This window comes from Leucoraja erinacea, chromosome 38 (assembly GCF_028641065.1).
Source record: "Leucoraja erinacea ecotype New England chromosome 38, Leri_hhj_1, whole genome shotgun sequence".
In the NCBI taxonomy this organism is placed as follows: domain Eukaryota; kingdom Metazoa; phylum Chordata; class Chondrichthyes; order Rajiformes; family Rajidae; genus Leucoraja; species Leucoraja erinaceus.
The window spans coordinates 6386726-6404353 of record NC_073414.1 but is presented as its reverse complement, the minus strand read 5'-3'; the positions used below and the strand labels follow the sequence as shown (position 1 = coordinate 6404353).

Below are 17628 nucleotides of genomic sequence, written 5' to 3'. Positions count from 1 at the left end.
TATTCTTAAGAGCTCAAACAGTTCCATAGCTCAACCAGAGAATATTATCAAGGGACAAGAAATTCACTAGATTTGCAAGAAATGTAAAGAAAGGATAGCTAATTGTTTCCATTCTTATATTGAAATGTTCTTCTTCCTAATCTTTAACTTTCTCAAGACATTCCACCTTTGTCACAATCTGTATTTAACCATTTTCTCATGTTACACATCCTTAAATATCACAAGACTACTTCTGTTGCTTTTTGGGATGAACTTGAAGATCAAAGATTTAAATAAACAATTAAAAATATTTATAGGAACATTTTATTTCTTCGTCCCTTTCCAAACTAGTCGAGATGCCTGGCCAATTTTATGGAACGTGTCCCTTATGATTAATGTTAATATCCAATATAATGGAAAAAAGTCGACATGGGAGAAAAGACTGGAATTGCTGCAGTTATTTTTTTGCAAATGTGGCCAGAATTTTTATACACTAGATCTGCAACAGATATAAAAACTGCATTTTAGCTTTCAACAACAAACCACCCCAATAACTTTTCAGAAATGGCACAGTGGAGGTCCGTACACACCATTGAAACCAGCAACGATGTGTTAGGCAAAGTGATTCGCTTCTGTGTTGAGCTTGCATGGAAAATTTCACTCTCCACCTACTATCTTCCATTAGATAGACACAAAAAACTGGAGTAACTCAGCAGGACACCTGCTGAGTTACTCCAGCATTTTGTGTCTATCTTCGGTTTAAACCAGCATCTGAAACAAAGCAAGAATTTCATTGTCCTACCTGGGACACATGACAATAAACTTTCTTGAATCTGCAGTTCCTTCCTAAAAGACTATCTTCCCTTATACAGCCAATACCAACATCAGATTTGATACCTAGACACTCCTTAATATCTTCCAAATAACTCCCAAAATCTGTTTTCTAGTCATGTACACACCTGGTTTGTCTGCATCAACTGGCACCTGAAGACATTCTTCACTCTCTGATGTCTTCACCTGGAGTTCCAGTGAATCAGAAACAGTTGCATCACATGTGGGGACAATTGCAGAAGCAATTTGCTCTGCGGTAGCTGTTGTTTCTAGGCTTGTAGTAACGATTGGTGGTTTTTCCACTGTTTTTTCATTTTGCACTGATGAAGGACAAGGTATATGCCGAGAAAGCGAGGCAGCCAATCGAGGGACTCTTCTTCCTTCCCTTGTAATCATTGTTCTGAAATTTCACAAGTTATGTTTATTTACATTAAAACTAAATCACAATTACATTTGATTCCAATACCTAGAAGGGAGACACTATTTACAAATATGGAAATACACATTTGATCAGACAAGTAATATGAATGGACCAACTGACAATGTTGTAGAATATCATTAATTTCATTTTTTGAGAATGGTATTGCAAGGGGAAACTGGCAGAAGCAAATTAGCTGATTACTGGTGGTGTAAAGCTGGTAAACCATGAAGTTAGAGAAAAATCATTATATACATGTAAATAGCTCCATGTTTTTATCTTAGGTCTAACTTTTCCCCAAGGAACACAACCTGTACAATTTTCTCTGAGGGAAAAACACCAGAAAGTTCAAAGCAATAGCATGAATATGGAAATTAATGATCCCGTAACATTAATGTAAATATAATGACTGCATTGCATCACTATTTTAACTACATGATAACCTCAACTAATAACTTTAGGTACAGGTAAATGCATTCTCATACATATGATATCCCTTTTCACCCAGCAGTCAACGAAAAAAACATTGGGAGACACTGAGTTTGTTCTTCCCCACGTTTTGTGCGTTTGTTATACTACACTAACAGGGGCATAAAGGTGCCCATTCTATTAAGTGCAATTTGTTGCAACTAGAATTTTAATCAATCACACAACATATTGAATAGCACACATTGTCAATAAAGAAATCAATGCAGAATCAAAAGAAAGCTTGCTGTCTGATGATAAAGTCTACAGGTCATTTTCAGGAATACTCAGAAGATAGTTGGGGGCATATGCCAAAACGATCCGGGAAGAACTATAACTTAATTTCGGTGCTTGCTAAATCACCAGTATCGACTAAATTATTATGGTGCACTTTCAAACGGAGCACCCAGCTCTGGGGATGATCATTTTAAGGTTTACTGGAAAGGTTTTTTCTGTAATTTTCCCCAATTACGTTCTTCATAAAGAACAATCTTAATAAAGAACGCAGCAAATTATTTTCCTAAGGGCAGGCGAAGTCAATAAACGCTGGGCAACCTGGCAGGTTTTCCAAACAAAATTTGGCGTCGGGAAGGAGATGGCGACGGCGATGGCGACGTGACCGTGAAGAAAATGCACCAAACATTCACCGCGTTATACATTGGCGTACTTTGCAGTGGAGCGCATTGAATCGGATATTTAGTCCTCCGCTTTTATAATCGACGATTGCCGGCTCCAAAGGAGAATTCCCTCACGACCGTGTCTTGCTGACTGCGAACACACCCTCTGCAAAAAGCCCGCCAACCGGAAATGGGCCCCAGCCCAGCCCAGCCCAAAGATGTCTCCCGACGCCTCCAGTGGGCCTGTGGTGAGTCATGTGATGGCCACGGCCTAGTGCTCTGCCACTGGGCAAGGTGAATTAATTCTGCAGAGTTTCCAGCAAAGATTACAGAGATCTCCCTTTCTATTTTGTCATTACCTGGAAACTCATATTCCTTGCAAAATTGAAAGGGAATGAACCCTGGTATACAGATCTGATGGAAAAGCCTTACAATTATTTCCTGTGAAATGCTTGCAGTGATGGTGCGATACATGGTGAATTTGTAGAGTAAAGGAAGGAACTGCAGATGCTGGTTACACCTAAGATAGACAACAAAATGCTAGAGTAACTCAGCAGGACATGCAGCATTTCTGGAGAGAAGGAATGGGTGATGTTTTGGACCGAGTCCCTTCTTCATTTGCAGAGCACAGCAGTAACATTGATGATGGGTGGCCCATATAGAAACATAGTGTGAGATTCAAAAATCACAAATGCTCTTGAGACAAATTCAGACAAAGAAGTGTTTTTATTAATTTCATATTCTGCAGAATAGGTGCCTCTCCTCTGATGTCCCCTAGAGGCACACAGAAGATGGAGATGCTTTCTATCTTTATACCATTTTTCACTATGGTCACGACCTCATGCCTCCCCATCGAGTTTCGTCCAATCATAACATAAAGCCCACATTCCCACGAGAATGTCCAGGAATGTCTCGGACCATCTCCTGACGTCAAAGACTCCCAAGGCTTCTGCTGAAGTTGTTATCTGTTTGCTACTTTTTATCTAGAATTTCTCTCTGTTCTGTATATTGTTACTTTATTCTACCAGCAGTCTGGCTTCTGCTGATAAGCTCATTTCTTTCTAAGTTATATTTTTCAGAGTTCTGGTATAAATCAACCATCCCTATTAACCCTTTTCTCACACAGAGGTCACCCTTTCAATTTTGACATTACCTAGAAACTCATATTCCTTGCAAAATTGAAAGGGAATGAACCCTGGTATACAGATCTGATGGGAAAAGCCTTACAATTATTTCCTGTGAAATGCTTGCAGTGATAGTGCGATACATGATGAATTTGTAGAGTAAAGGAAGGAACTGCAGATGCTGGTTACACCGAAGATAGACACAAAATGCTGGAGTAACTCAGCAGGACATGCAGCATTTCTGGAGAGAAGGAATGGGTGATGTTTTGGACCGAGTCCCTTCTTCATTTGCAGAGCACAGCAGTAACATTGATGATGGGTGGCCCATATAGAAACATAGAAACATAGAAATTAGGTGCAGGAGTAGGCCATTCGGCCCTTCGAGCCTGCACCGCCATTCAATATGATCATGGCTGATCATCCAACTCAGTATCCCGTACCTACCTTCTCTCCATACCCCTCTGATCCCCTTGGCCACAATGGCCACATCTAACTCCCTCTTAAATATAGCCAATGAACTGGCCTCAACTACCCTCTGTGGCAGAGAGTTCCAGAGACTCACTATTCATAGATGACTATTTCTACTTTTGGCTGTGCCATACCAATGCAGTGTGATTGGTTGCAGTTGACCTACAGGCAAAAATTATACCTGTGCATCTATTGTCTTTGAACTAAATGCTACAAATATAAATACTTGCTGTTGATGCATAATATTTATTCCTAAACTTATGTTTGGCAGCACTTGGCCAAGATTGTCTGGTGGGCTGTGCTTGACTGGAAATCGTTTTGGCATCCATTCCTTTATATAGTATCACACTGGTACAGGTATCAGCAACCACATATCTATTCTGCACATACAATGCATCAACATCAACTGACTCCTTAACTATTGAACACATCGCAGGTCCAATCCTGATTTCACTGATTGACCACTCATGCATGCAATTCTAAGTTTAAGCAGGGAGGAGTGTGAGCCATGAATGACCACTGAAATGAGAACTTAGATAAATTGATCTAGTGAGTCAGTCCAAATCTAAGTGCCTCAGTATTCCACCATGCAATGAAAATACCTTAACATAGGTTAACAGGAGAAGCTAATACTAGAAGCTTGAAAGCAAACATTTAGTTGTACCTGTAATTACATTTGTTCTTATGAGAGTGGATGTAGAAAGGATGTTTCCACTGGTGGGAGAGTCTAGCACCAGAGGTCATAGCCTCAGAATTAAAAGGCGCTCTTTTAGAAAGGAGGTGAGGAGAAATTTCTTGAGTCAGAGGGTATTTAATCTGCAGAACTCATTACCACAGAGGGTTGTGGAGACCAGGCCAGTTGATACTTTTAAAGCAGGGATAGACAAAACTTGATTAGAACAGGTGTCGGGGGTTATGGGGAGAAGGCAGAAAAATTGAGTAGGAGGCAGAGATCAGCCATGATTGAATGGCGGAGTAGACTCGATCGGCCAAATGACCTAATTCTTCTCCTATAACCTTCTCCTATCACATCTTGATGATACATACCTAGAAAAGGAATATAAGAACATAAGAAATATAAGGTAGACACAAAATGCTGGAGTAACTCAGCGGGACAGGCAGCATCTTTGGAGAGAAGGAATGGGCGACGTTTCGGGTCGAGACCCTTCAGACTGCTGAAATATAAGCATGTATAGGCCATACAATCTTTCATACCTGCTCCACCATTCAATAAAACCATGGGAAATCTATTATCACAATGATGTAATTTAAGGGCAATACATCCATACACTTTGATCCATTGTAGTTTGTTTTGATTACAATAAAGAACGGTTTCTGATTGAACCAAAGCTATTTAAATCCTAATATAAAATTCTATCACATTATGATTACTCTTCCCAGAGGCCCCTAACTTTCAAGATTATTAATTACATCCTTTCTCATTATGCTCCTAATCTAATATAATCTATCTTTGGTCCCTTAACATATTCATTTAGATAACTGTATTGTATTCATTCCATAATTATACTTACCACACAGTTTGTGTTAGCTTGGTTTGTTCAGTCTGTACATAAAGTCGACCATGATTATTGTATTGCACCTGTTGCAGAAGCCTTTAACATTGTGATGTATTCTCTGCCCCACATTCAAATTACTGTTTGGGTCCTTTTGCTAAGTCCCACTAATGTTGTCTACCATTCTGCTATTTCTCATTTCTGCCTGAACAAATTCTACTTTTGGATTTTACAAACTAAAATGCTTTCTCTCTACTGTCTTTATCCCACCTTTTATTATCTGGGCTACCACTCTTCTAAAAGTTCAAAATCCCTGAATAAATCAGCCATGTTTGAATGGCGAAGTAGACTCGATGGGCCGAATGGTCAGATTCTGCTTCTGTGTCTTATGAATTTATTATGAACTTAGCTCCCAGCCATGATCACTGCACATGTACACCCATCTCCATAATAACTATTAGTTCGTATCCATTTATTTCAATTTGTGGTGTGAATTGATTTACCTTGAAATGAATTCCATGAGCATTCAAATGACAAGCCTTCAGCTGTGTGTTTTTCACTATTTTGTCCCTGCTCTGATTTTAATAAGGATGTATACTATTCCAATGTATACTATATTATTTCCTAATACGTTCTGCGTATTGTTATACATTTTGCTATCTAATATAATTCACCTTGTCCTTTCACTCTAACTTTCTTAATTTCTCGTCACCTGAAACAGCACCCCCTCCCTTTACCTACACCTCTAACCTCTTATCTGCAGCTCAGGTTATTTGAAACAATGCTTCCAGCTTGATTATAGCTGCAGTTGTACAGGGTCCTGGTGAGACCACACCTGGAGTATTGCGTACAGTTTTGGTCTCCTAATCTGAGAAAATACATTCTTGCCAGAGAGGGGGTACAGAGAAGGTTCACCAGACTGATTCCTGGGATGTCAGGACTTTCATATGAAGAAAGACTGGATAGACTCGGCTTGTACTCGCTAGAATTTAGAAGATTGAGGGGGGATCTTATAGAAACTTACAAAATTCTTAAGGGGTTGGACAGGCTAGATGCAGGAAGATTGTTCCCGATGTTGGGGAAGTCCAGAACAAGGGGTCACAGTTTAAGGATAAGGGGGGAATCTTTTAGGACTGAGATGAGGAAAACATTTTTCACACAGAGAGTGGTGAATCTATGGAATTCTCTGCCACAGAAGGTAGTTGAGGCCAGTTCATTAGCTATATTTAAGAGGGAGCTAGATGTGGCCCTTGTGGCTAAAGGGTATGGAGAGAAGGTAGGAAGAGGATACTGAGTTGGATGATCTGCCATGATCATATTGAATGGCGGTGCAGGCTCGAAGGGCCGAATGGCCTACTCCTGCACCTATTTTCTATGTTTCTATGTTTCTATAGTGAAGTGTGTGTGTCCAATGGAACTGCTCCCTCATTCCTCATTATTAGTTTCAGTGCCCCATAAATTGAAATCCCTTTCTCCTAAGCCGTCCTTTGAGCCATATTTTCTACTCCCTGTCTCTATGACAATTTTCATTAAGCTAAATTGGTAATTCAAATATTATTACATTTGTGGTTCCGCTTTTCAGTTTCATCCCTAGCTGCTCACATCACTTGAGGAAAACCTCCCACCTGATCCTATTTATGTCATCGGTTCACATATGGACCTCAGCAGTTGGATCTTTCCCCTCTAAATCTGCTTACCAGTGCAGAGGTGATATTGTCTACTCTGGCAGATATCACTTTGGGGTTTATGATGGAAGTTGCAAATAATAACTGCTAACTCTTAATAACCCCTATAATTACATACCTTTTCTCTCCATCAACAGAGTCGTATAGCACAGAAATAGACCCTTCGTCAAAACTTATCCATGTCGACCAAGATGTCCCTTGGGACTTAGTAGTCCCATTTGCCCGAGTTTGGCCCATATCCTCCAAACCTTTCCTATCAATGTCTGGTCCAAGTGTCTTTTAAATGCTGTTATAGTACGTGCCTCAACTATCCCCTTTGGCAGCCTGTTCCACATCCCCACCCTCTGTAGGAAAAAGTTATCTTACAGGTTCCCATTAAATCTTTCCCGTCTCACCTTAAACGTATACCAGCTAGTCCTTGGTGGGGGGGAAAGACTGTGCATTCACCTTATCTATTCCGCTCGTGATTTACTGTGGTCATTTTGGTCTTCCTTCCTGCAGTTTGCAGCTCTTATCTATACAGGCTGCAGTGAATTTGAAAGTACTGGGCAGGTGCAAGGGTTAGATTCCCTTACTCGTCTCATCCTCCTGTTCCTTCAGACTGTGCAGTTCTACAGTAATTAATGTAAAGGTGTGACTGCTTCTTAGAACAAAATATCCAGATAACTGTTCCCTGTTCCACCACACCACCATTAAGCATCCCAATGTCCAAATCTTGTATTTTATTCTGTGCCCAGTTTCATCCAGCTGCAGATCCTTACTGCAGGAGTTTTTGCCATGAACCTCTTTTTATCTATTTCCCAAAAATGCAATGTTTCACCTGACCTGCCAGACCAGTATAAACTCAATTGATGTATTTGAATATTTTTGTAGATAATCTAATTTATTTAATTGTTTAAATATAGAACTATATCTTTATCTTCCAGACTCTTACTCATCAATGTCTACACTGCATGGATACTGCACGCAGCGGGGCGCTGTCCACTTTGCTTAAAAACAAAGTGCTCCAGTAGACCTCATGGGCTCATGAAAAGATACAGAAGGAAGTGAGAACCACTTTCATAAATGATTTATTGATGTTAAACATTTATAAAATACCATGTTTTCTAGTAAAGAAATGATAAAATCAATCTTTTGAATAAAGGTTACAAAAAGGTTGAAAACAGCCTTGTGAAATACAAAACTGTAAATTTGATCTTTAACTGGTTTTCCATGGTCAGCTGCTGGATAACGCCATATTATACGTCTCAGTAATGTGCTTTAATAATATATCATCCCATTTAACTCCATAAAGTCACTCCAAGAGCTATGAGTGGCGCAGTGGCACTGTAGGTAATTCAGATTTCTTGCAGCTTCAGCAACCCAGATTCACTTCTGACCTTTACTTCTGTATGTATGGAGTTTGTACATTCTCTCTGTAACAGTATGCGTTTCTCCCCAGGTGATCTAGTTTCCTCCCATAGCTCAAAGACATGCAGACTGTTCGGTGAATTGGCCATTGTAACTTACCCCTAGTGGAGATGGCTATTGGGGAATCAGGATTGTGTTAATAAACATGTGTTATAGAATAGATTAGAGTGGGTGAATGGGGTCGCTCTGAGAACCAGAATAGTCTCAGTGGGCCGATTGGCTTCCTTCTACGTCATAAGTAAATATTGGAAGTACACCAAAATCATAAGAGCGAATAATAACAATAGTCCTCAATTTACAATCCCTTCATGAAACAGGAATTTAAGAGACATAATACAATGAAGTGAAGCTGAATGGACTAACATTTTTTAAAATAAAAAGACAAATTTTAAATTGTTGAATAATCTCAGATGAATGCAAATGTCTGTGCCAATAAAGGATATTAATGCAAGTATGGGGCAGATAATAATTCTCATTGGGAGCAGAACTGACAGAGGTGCCACTTTGATTTAATAGAGAAAACAACGTGCCAGAAATGAACTTAGAGATACAGTTCTGGAGATTGAATGTTAACCTTGTCAAATGAAATGCAACACAATAAGGCTAAAAAAATCAGTAGGTTAAACTTAATTACATTTTGAATCATAAGATAAATGAAGAAGGGCCAGACACAATCGTTTATCATAATAATGACACTGTTGCCTTGCCCTTCACCCAGAAACATAACAGACAAATAATCATTTGGCTTACATGGAATATCAGAAGATAGGGCACCTAATAGATTTCAATCAAAAGCAGTCATCCTGAAAACAACAACAATGTAAATAGAAGATCCCTTTAGGGACAAGGATTATGTGGATGATGTGTGAAGGGATAGAAGTATATTTCAGCCTTGTTTGTACATGGATGATAATACTGATTGCTGAAATGTTCCTCGGTATGATTGCAGCCGATAGACAAGTCCTTACTTAGGGGAACTTTGATTTGCATGAGAACCTGGCGTTTCTAAAAGAACAAAAAAAGGAAGAGAGTTATAAAAGGCTGTCCTGCTAACATTGTAGTAAATCATTATCTTTTTACCTCAAGATTTTAAGGTTGCAAGTGATTCACCCAGCCAAAATAAGTACAGGTCTGGCAACAATGTTTTATTGGAAGACTACCATTAGACACCAAATGCATTATTATTTTATACAAAATGGTGCTTGTAGATGCTTTCATTCATTAAAAAGACATGCCCTTGCCATTGGATGCCCTTGACAAGGCTAATACTGGCAGATGCTGGAAATAGTCATAGAATTGTACAACACAGAAATCTGCCCGTCAGCCCAACTCATCCAAGTTGACCATCTCTCCCAGCTCTCCCTGGATCCATCAAACAAGCCATCAGACTATTAAACTCACCATCAAACAAACTCTGAACTATAACAGCCCATTGCACTTTATCTGTTTATTTGTGTGTATATATATGGTCTATGCTATATAGACACTCTGAACTGTTCTGTATTTATGCTTACAATATTCTGTTGTGCTGCAGCAAGCAAGAATTTAATTGTCCTATGTGGGACACATGACAATAAACTCTCTTGACATGACCTGCAATCTAAACTTCCAGAGCAGAACCTTATCAAAAAACCTTGCTGAAGTTCATATAGACAATGTCTATGGCTTTGCCCTCATCCACCTTTTTGGTTACTTTGTAGCGGCACCTGCTAGCGCACGCAGATATCGAACCCGGCGTTCAGAAGCCGCGGTCACGTGACTTCGAAGGGGCTGATGTTTTCGCGCGTTTTTTCCCCTGCGCGCGTTAGTTCAGCGCTGACCACCGATGTGGCCAGACCTGTTAAACCTGTATGCTGCAACTTGAACTTGTGAATAAGTATTGTTGAAAACTCCAGGAGTCGTTTATCAGACCACTAAAACTTCTTCAAAAAACTCAATCAGATTGATAGATAAATTGATATATCAGCTGGAAGGATTGTTAGTTATCTTGGATGAGGGGATGGGAAGAGATAAAGGGCAAGTGTCTCCAGCTGTTGCATTGCCTCGGCTGTGGGTCAAGTGCTGGTACATCAGATTGATAATGTTTGGGTCCCCACTAGTTAGTGTAATTATGGTGGGTCAAATGGCCTGTTTGAGTTCCATTCGATGATGCTTCAAGAAGGAGAGTGAAATTAACCAAGGCACATGAATGGACCAGGACATCAAAGTGAGCAGCTTCATCAGAATGCTGAAATTGAGGGGGAAAGGATGTATCTGGTCTAGTGTTATCTACTTCCAGCATTTATTATTTCCTGCATTTGGCATTTTATTTTTAACATGTGGGACAGGTACTGTAGATCTTAAGGACCACAAAGCAGAGATGCAGAGAACCCAGAAAATACTGTTGATGCTATTATCAGATTACTGTTCCATAATGAATCAATAATGGATGCAAATTCAATTACATGGTTTCCTGCATGGAAGATTCAAGATCATTTATTTATTTATAGGCAAAGTGCACAATATAGTTTGGATGCTTTTCCAGGAGGAATAATATAACATCAGAGGAAGAATCATGTATTAAAAGCAAATATGGATAGAAACTGATGTGCACAACTAAAAGCATGCTTCAGGATCATATTTAAGAAGGAAGAAGGGTTTTGGCCCGAAACGTTGCCTATCTCCGTCGCTCCATAGATGCTGCTGCACCCGCTGAGTTTCTCCAGCATTTTTGTGTACCTTATGCTTCAGGATAGTAATGTTTCAACCGTATCTGAGGCAGGAGATAGCCAATAGATTAAGGTCTAAACCAGTTAAAGGATCAGAGAGCCAGATGTAAAGATCTTCTTCGATAATTTTATTTTTTAAGAGTCCTAAAGTACAGCACAGAATCAGGCCCCTTGAACTAGCTCCTCCATGCTGACCAAGATGCCCCCCGTCTGAGCTAGTTGCCCGCATTTGGCCCATATCCCTCTGAACCTTTCCTGTCTATGTACCTGTCCAAGTGTCTTTTAAATGGTGTTATTGCACCTTCCTCAACCACCTCCTCCGTCAGCTCATTCCATATACCCACCACCTCACCTTCCAGCAAAACAGTGTTAAATGTTAAATCTTTTCCCTCTCACCTTAACCCATGTCCTCTGGTTCTTGATTCCCTTATGCTGGATAAGAAACTGTCTTGTGCATTCACCCTATTAATTCCCCTCGTAATTTTAAACACCTCTGTAAAATCACCCCTTTGCTTCGTATGCTTCAAGGAATAAAGTCCTAGCTTGCTCAACATATAGGCCAAACCCTCGAGTCCTGGCGCTCTATTGAACTAGTCCCCATTTGTGCTCTCTTAATGTCTTTATATCACTATTACTCCCTCCATTACATCTGTCCTTCCACAAATGACCATATATCACCTCTCTTAATTTGGACAATCCCACCCACTTTATCTCCCAGTTTCCTTTTTGACCACACTACTTCGTCATCTCAGATCCTGAGATGTTTCACACAGAGAGTGGTGAATCTCTGGAACTCTCTGCCACAGAGGGTAGTTGAGGCCAGTTCATTGGCTATATTTAAGAGGGAGTTAGATGTGGCCCTTGTGGCTAAGGGGATCAGGGGGTATGGAGAGAAGGCAGGTATGGGATACTGAGTTGGATGATCAGCCATGATCATATTGAATGGCGGTGCAGGCTCGAAGGGTCGAATGGCCTACTCCTGCACCTAATTTCTATGTTTCTATGTTTCTATCCTCTCAAGATCTTTTCTCCATCTTTCCCAATCTTCCCCTAATCATTTCACTTTCCATCAGCTTTGGGAAATTGCTCAAGGAAATACTTTCTTGTGCATTTGCCTGGAACTTATGCAGTAGAAATCTTTATGCTTGCACAAAACTGATGCAAGCCTTCTCCAGCCTGTGCTGAAGAAGTTTTTGGGATTGTGCCTCTTACTCTGGCAATCAATAACTGCAAATTAATCAAAGTTGCAAATTGATGAAAATCTTACCTTGAGTGTGCAACACTGGAACTCGACATGAGTGCCCATATCAGTTAGGGCCGAGTGGAAATGTTCCAACTGCGAGTGGATACAAAGACAGATTCAGGTTGATAAGGGGAAAGTTCAATTACAAGACATAGCCCGAGGGAAAATGGATTGTGAAGCAAGAGAAAACATTGAAGCACATTATAAAAAAATTAGAGGATCAAATTTAGATAAAGAATAAAATGGTGAAGAATTATTTTCTTCAATTTAGAAAATCTCCGATAAATGTGCTGTTTGAAACACCACTGGCAAATAACATTTAATTATTTTGTCTCTAAATGAAGGAATTTGGTAATTCCTTTATTGAAAAATAATATTCTCATAATAGTTTAGTTCAGTTTAGTTTATAAGTCACGTGTACTGAGGTACAGTGAAGCTTTTGTTGCCTATTAACCAGTCAGCAGAAAGGCAATACATGATTACAATCGAAATATTAACACCAATGAATATTCTGAAAACGTTGTCATACTCTAGTATATCTAAGAGGCACCATATATTGTTAGTATGCATTATACAGAGACCAGCTTGACACAATGCTTGATTATGGCAAATTGTGCCACTTTAGCTATGGGGAAAGAGAAAATGATTTGGAAAATTACCCAACTGAAAGTTACAAGGCTCATTTTTTTACTTAATCTTTGTCATATAGTTTTTCTTACGTTGCTGCTTTGTGAGATAATGTTGTTGGGACATTTCCCAGTTTGTGGTCCAAATAAATAAATACTCAAGAAGCTGCAATAATAGATAATATTCAGCCTATGGGGTTGAATTTTAACCCTAGTTGCCTTGTTGAAACCAGGCAGCCAGGATTGTTACTTAAAATTACCCTATTGACTTACCCATCTAGGAGCAGCCAGTTCCCAATTTAATATAAATCTTTACTGAAATAACCTTACAAATCATTTCATCATTTTTTTTCTGAGTTGATGATGAGAACACACACCTAGAGCTTGGATAGATTTCTAAATACACATATTATGGAAGCAAACTATTGTGACTCAGTGTTAACTGAGTGGTGAGCTACAGTGAATGTTCCACCAGGCCTTAGAGAAAAAGATTGGTCCAGAAGAGCTTAAAACTTAAAAACAGAAGCTCATCTCCAGGCTCCCATTTTTCAGTCTCTGAACAGTCTCTTAATTCTCGTAAATCTTTCCCAAATCTTCCTGGATAGTCCGAAGAAGCTGATCTTGCCACTTGACTGATCTCAGTGAAAGATTTTTAATCACGTCTTCATGACTTTCTACCCAAAATGGAACTTATTACCTTTTCCTGGGCAACATTTCAGGAGCAAAAGGTAGACACTAAAAGCTGGAGTACCACAACGGGTCAGGCAGCATCTTTGGAGAAAAGGAATAGGTGATGTTTAGGGTCCAGATCCTTCTTCGGACCAAAGAGTGAAGAGTCTGCAGAAGGGTCTCGACCTGAAACATCGCCTGTTCATTTTCTAGAGATGCTGCCTGACCCGCTGAGTTACTCCCGCTTTTTGTGTCTGGCTTTTGTTTAAACCAGCATCTGTAGTTCTATCCTTGCACATTTCAGGAGAAAATGTTAAGTATCTAATTTATGCTTTTACTCACACGGTGGAATAGTTAAAACTAGGCCACCATTGTTTTACGTGACAGCTTAGTGTTGCATTTGTCACTTGGCCAACAAGATGACCAGGGAAAGATTTGTGACATAAACGTACTTGAGGTTATTAAAATCCTGTGCATCAATATTTTTAGATTTTTCCCCATATATAAAACAATTCAAATATTTGTAATAACCCTGGTGATATAATTGCAAAAGTGAATTGCATTATATCACTGTTATAAAACATGTAATTTAATAAACTTAGTGTGGTAAATATTCTTCTTAGAATTTCTACCCAAAAGCATTAATATTCCAATTAGTATTTGGGCCAATTCTACTTCATCCATCTCAATAAAATAGATTCTGCAAGACACCAATTATACCAATCCTTTGAGAGTCTAGTTTCTAGGCCAGGTTATAAAGTTAACCGCTTCATTTCCATGAATGGTGGTTTGCTTTTATGTGGATAGATTGGAGAAACTGGAATTGCTTTCTTCAGAACAGAGGCTGAAGAGTTATTTGATTAAAATATTTAATATCAAGAGTGGTTTACATAGAATTTATAAAGAGAAATTGTTTCTTATTTCAGATGGGTCAATAACTAGATAGATTTAAGGTAATTAAGAACCAATAACGAGCTGTGTAAGAGCTTGCTTTGAACTCAAAAGTCTGAGCTGATGTTCCTGTGCAATACAGTGAGAGTACCATCTAGCAGAGGGTGGGAAAACACAAACCGCTGGTCTGCAGGTGGATCTAACAAATTTAATAGCATTGTTTAAAGAACAACAAGAAGGTTTTCCTCGGTACACAAAAATGCTGGGGAAACTCAGCGGGTGCAGCAACATCTATGGAGCAAAGGAAATATGCAACGTTTCGGGCCAAAACCCTTCTTCAGACCGGCCTGAAACGTTGCCTATTTCCTTGGCTCCATAGACGCTGCGTTTCTCCAGCATTTTTTGTCTACCATCGATTATCCAGCATCTGCAGTTCCTTAAACACAAGAATATTATCCTTGCTGCTCCGGATAATTTTTATCCCTTTAAAATTATGATGTGGTCGTTATCATTTTGCTGTTTCTGGGTATTTGCTGTATTTACCTTTACCTAGGCAGCCATATCTCCTGCATTGCAGCAGTGTATATTTAATTGCTCATAACACACTATGGGACGTATTCAAATTGATATGAAAGGTGATTTAGTGGTCATTATTTTTTTGTTTTGGTGAGGCAAGGTGTCTGAAGGCAGTTTAAAGAAGCTATAGCAAATAAAATGTGTTCATAAATCACAAAAGGAGAAACCGGGCACATTGAAATCACATCAAGAGATATTCATCCTCTTCCTCAAGGATTCATCCTCAAGTGTTCAGTAACTGCTTACTACATCTACATTTCTGACCTGCAGCATCACTGATTTCAGTGAGAATTCTCAGTTGTATAGGACTGAATGGCTAGATGCTTTCTGTATTCAACCTCTGTGAAGACTTTTATTAAAATGATACATAATTCAGGTTTAGCTTTGGTTTAATTGTTTCCAAATATCTTCAAAGGCATTTAAAAATAGTTAAAATGCTTTTGCCAGCTGCAAAGAATGTCGGGATAACCCTGGGGCCAAAACGTTCAGTTTTATACATTTTATCGGAGGAGAGAAAATGAGAGATTTGTGGAAGAACACTGGTATCTCAAGATCAAACATCTGAAGACCAGCAAACTGTGGCAGCATAAGGGAAATCATGGATACACATGACGCCACATTTGGAGAAACGCCAATGTTTTTAATAGTTATTGAGAGAGAAAGGGAGAGGTGAAACCACTGAGGGATTTTTAAAAAGGATGTGGGTTCTCAAAACTGAGGCATTTCATAACTGGAAGCAAGGCAGCAGCAGTATTATTCGAACAATTGATCGCAGCCTGCTTCTGTGAGCTCTTCATGAGTTGGCCCTTGTTGTCTTCTAGCTCCTCGGCACCCAGTACCTTCTGGTACTTATCTCACCCACTGGTATGTCATTGTCCTTTTCTGAATATTGTGGATCTCTCTCCCATCGTTTCTGCAGCCTGGCTGTTTTCCAGGCCAAACATGATGTGAGTTGCAGTTGGCACACTGCTCTGGGAAGTGTACCTTTAAAAGAGGAATCTGGCGTGGGAAGCCGCTGAGAGAACAGAGAGGGACCCGGAGTGAGGGGGTGGGAGCTGCCGAGAATGAAGGAGGACCCGGCATGAGTGGGGGGGGGGGGGAGGGCGCCGGGAACAAAGAGGACCTGGCATAGGGGGTCCCCAAAAACAAATAGGACTACTTTGGATTGTACTGAATACTGTGTAACTTTATCAGACCCCTATATGTGGCAACTCTTTACATACCTTGTGTATGGTATGCAAAACTACAATTTTCACTGTGACGTGGCACATGTGGTAATAAAGTATCAATCGATGCCTGGGATCTTCCTCATTTCCTTGAATAAAGACCATTGGTTGTCAGCACACCTAGAACTGGGAGGGTTAGATGCTTCCTGAACATCGAGTGAGTGGCATTTCTGCAATCGTGTAGATTTCTGTCTATGTGAACGCTACACGAACAGCATGGCTGTGAATGTCCAACTAGTCTAGGACCATGAGATGATATATTTTTTCACATTGCATGGAACTTAGTGTTCACTAGCATGATTTTTATTAAATGTTTACAATTTTTCTCTTGGAGTTCATCTTAAATTTATACATGACTGTATACAGATATGTTGTGCATTGTCGGTCCCAGGGTGGCTTAAAAAAATGCCCCTGTCCCACTTAGGAAACCTGAACGGCAACCTCTGGAGATTTTGCACCCCACCCAAGGTTTCCGTGCGGTTCCCGGAGGTTGCAGGTGGTTGCCGGAGGTTGCAGGTAGTAGAAGCAGGTCGGGAGACTGACAAAAACCTCCGGGAACCGCACGGAAACCTTGGGTGGGAGGCCAAGTCTCCAGAGGTTTCCGTTCAGGTTTCCGTTCAGGTTTCCTAGTGGGACAGGGGCATTACAGTGTGCACAGGTTGAAAATTGGAGTTATGTCCTTATCCTATTTTTGTTAGTCAAAACAAACACAAACAAACAAAACAGGGGAAATTAACATAGACATAGAAACATAGAAATTAGGTGCAGGAGTAGGCCATTCGGCCCTTCGAGCCTGCACCGCCATTCACTATGATCATGGCTGATCATCCAACTCAGTATCCCGTACCTGCCTTCTCTCCATACCCCCTGATCCCCTTAGCCACAAGGGCCACATCTAACTCCCTCTTAAATATAGCCAATGAACAGCCTCAACTACCCTCTGTGGCAGAGAGTTCCAGAGATTCACCACTCTCTGTGTGAAAAAAGTTCTTCTCACTGTATAGTGATGTCTAAAGAACAATTCGATAAAAACTTGAAAAAGGAGTCTGTGGGCTCTGGGAAAAAAATAGGAGTCTGTGGGCTCTGGGAAAAAAATAGCAATGGAAGTACGATTAAGTGGATTACTCTGCAAAAGAGCCAGCTCAGATGTGATATGATACACAGTTTCTTCCACTGCA

At 40.0% G+C, this 17628-nt stretch overlaps 2 protein-coding genes across 3 annotated transcripts in view; both read right to left on the bottom strand.

The window, feature by feature from the left end:
* LOC129714193 (adenosine deaminase domain-containing protein 1-like) overlaps positions 1-2521 on the bottom strand; it is a 33837-nt gene extending 31316 nt beyond the window's left edge. The window contains exons 1-2 of one of the 2 annotated variants that reach the window (XM_055663712.1): positions 2361-2521; positions 939-1210 (exon numbers count right to left, since the gene is read on the bottom strand). In XM_055663712.1, the coding sequence (XP_055519687.1) occupies positions 939-1210; positions 2361-2377 (289 nt within the window). In that variant the 5' untranslated portion in view covers positions 2378-2521. The other variant, XM_055663711.1, reaches the window with a different exon arrangement.
* Positions 2522-8156: 5635 nt separating this feature from the next.
* rnaset2l (ribonuclease T2, like) overlaps positions 8157-17628 on the bottom strand; it is a 34375-nt gene continuing 24903 nt past the window's right edge. The window contains exons 9-10 of the mRNA XM_055663718.1: positions 12487-12555; positions 8157-9516 (exon numbers count right to left, since the gene is read on the bottom strand). Coding sequence (XP_055519693.1) covers positions 9349-9516; positions 12487-12555 — 237 coding nt within the window. The 3' untranslated portion in view covers positions 8157-9348. The remainder of the gene's footprint in view (positions 9517-12486; positions 12556-17628) is intronic.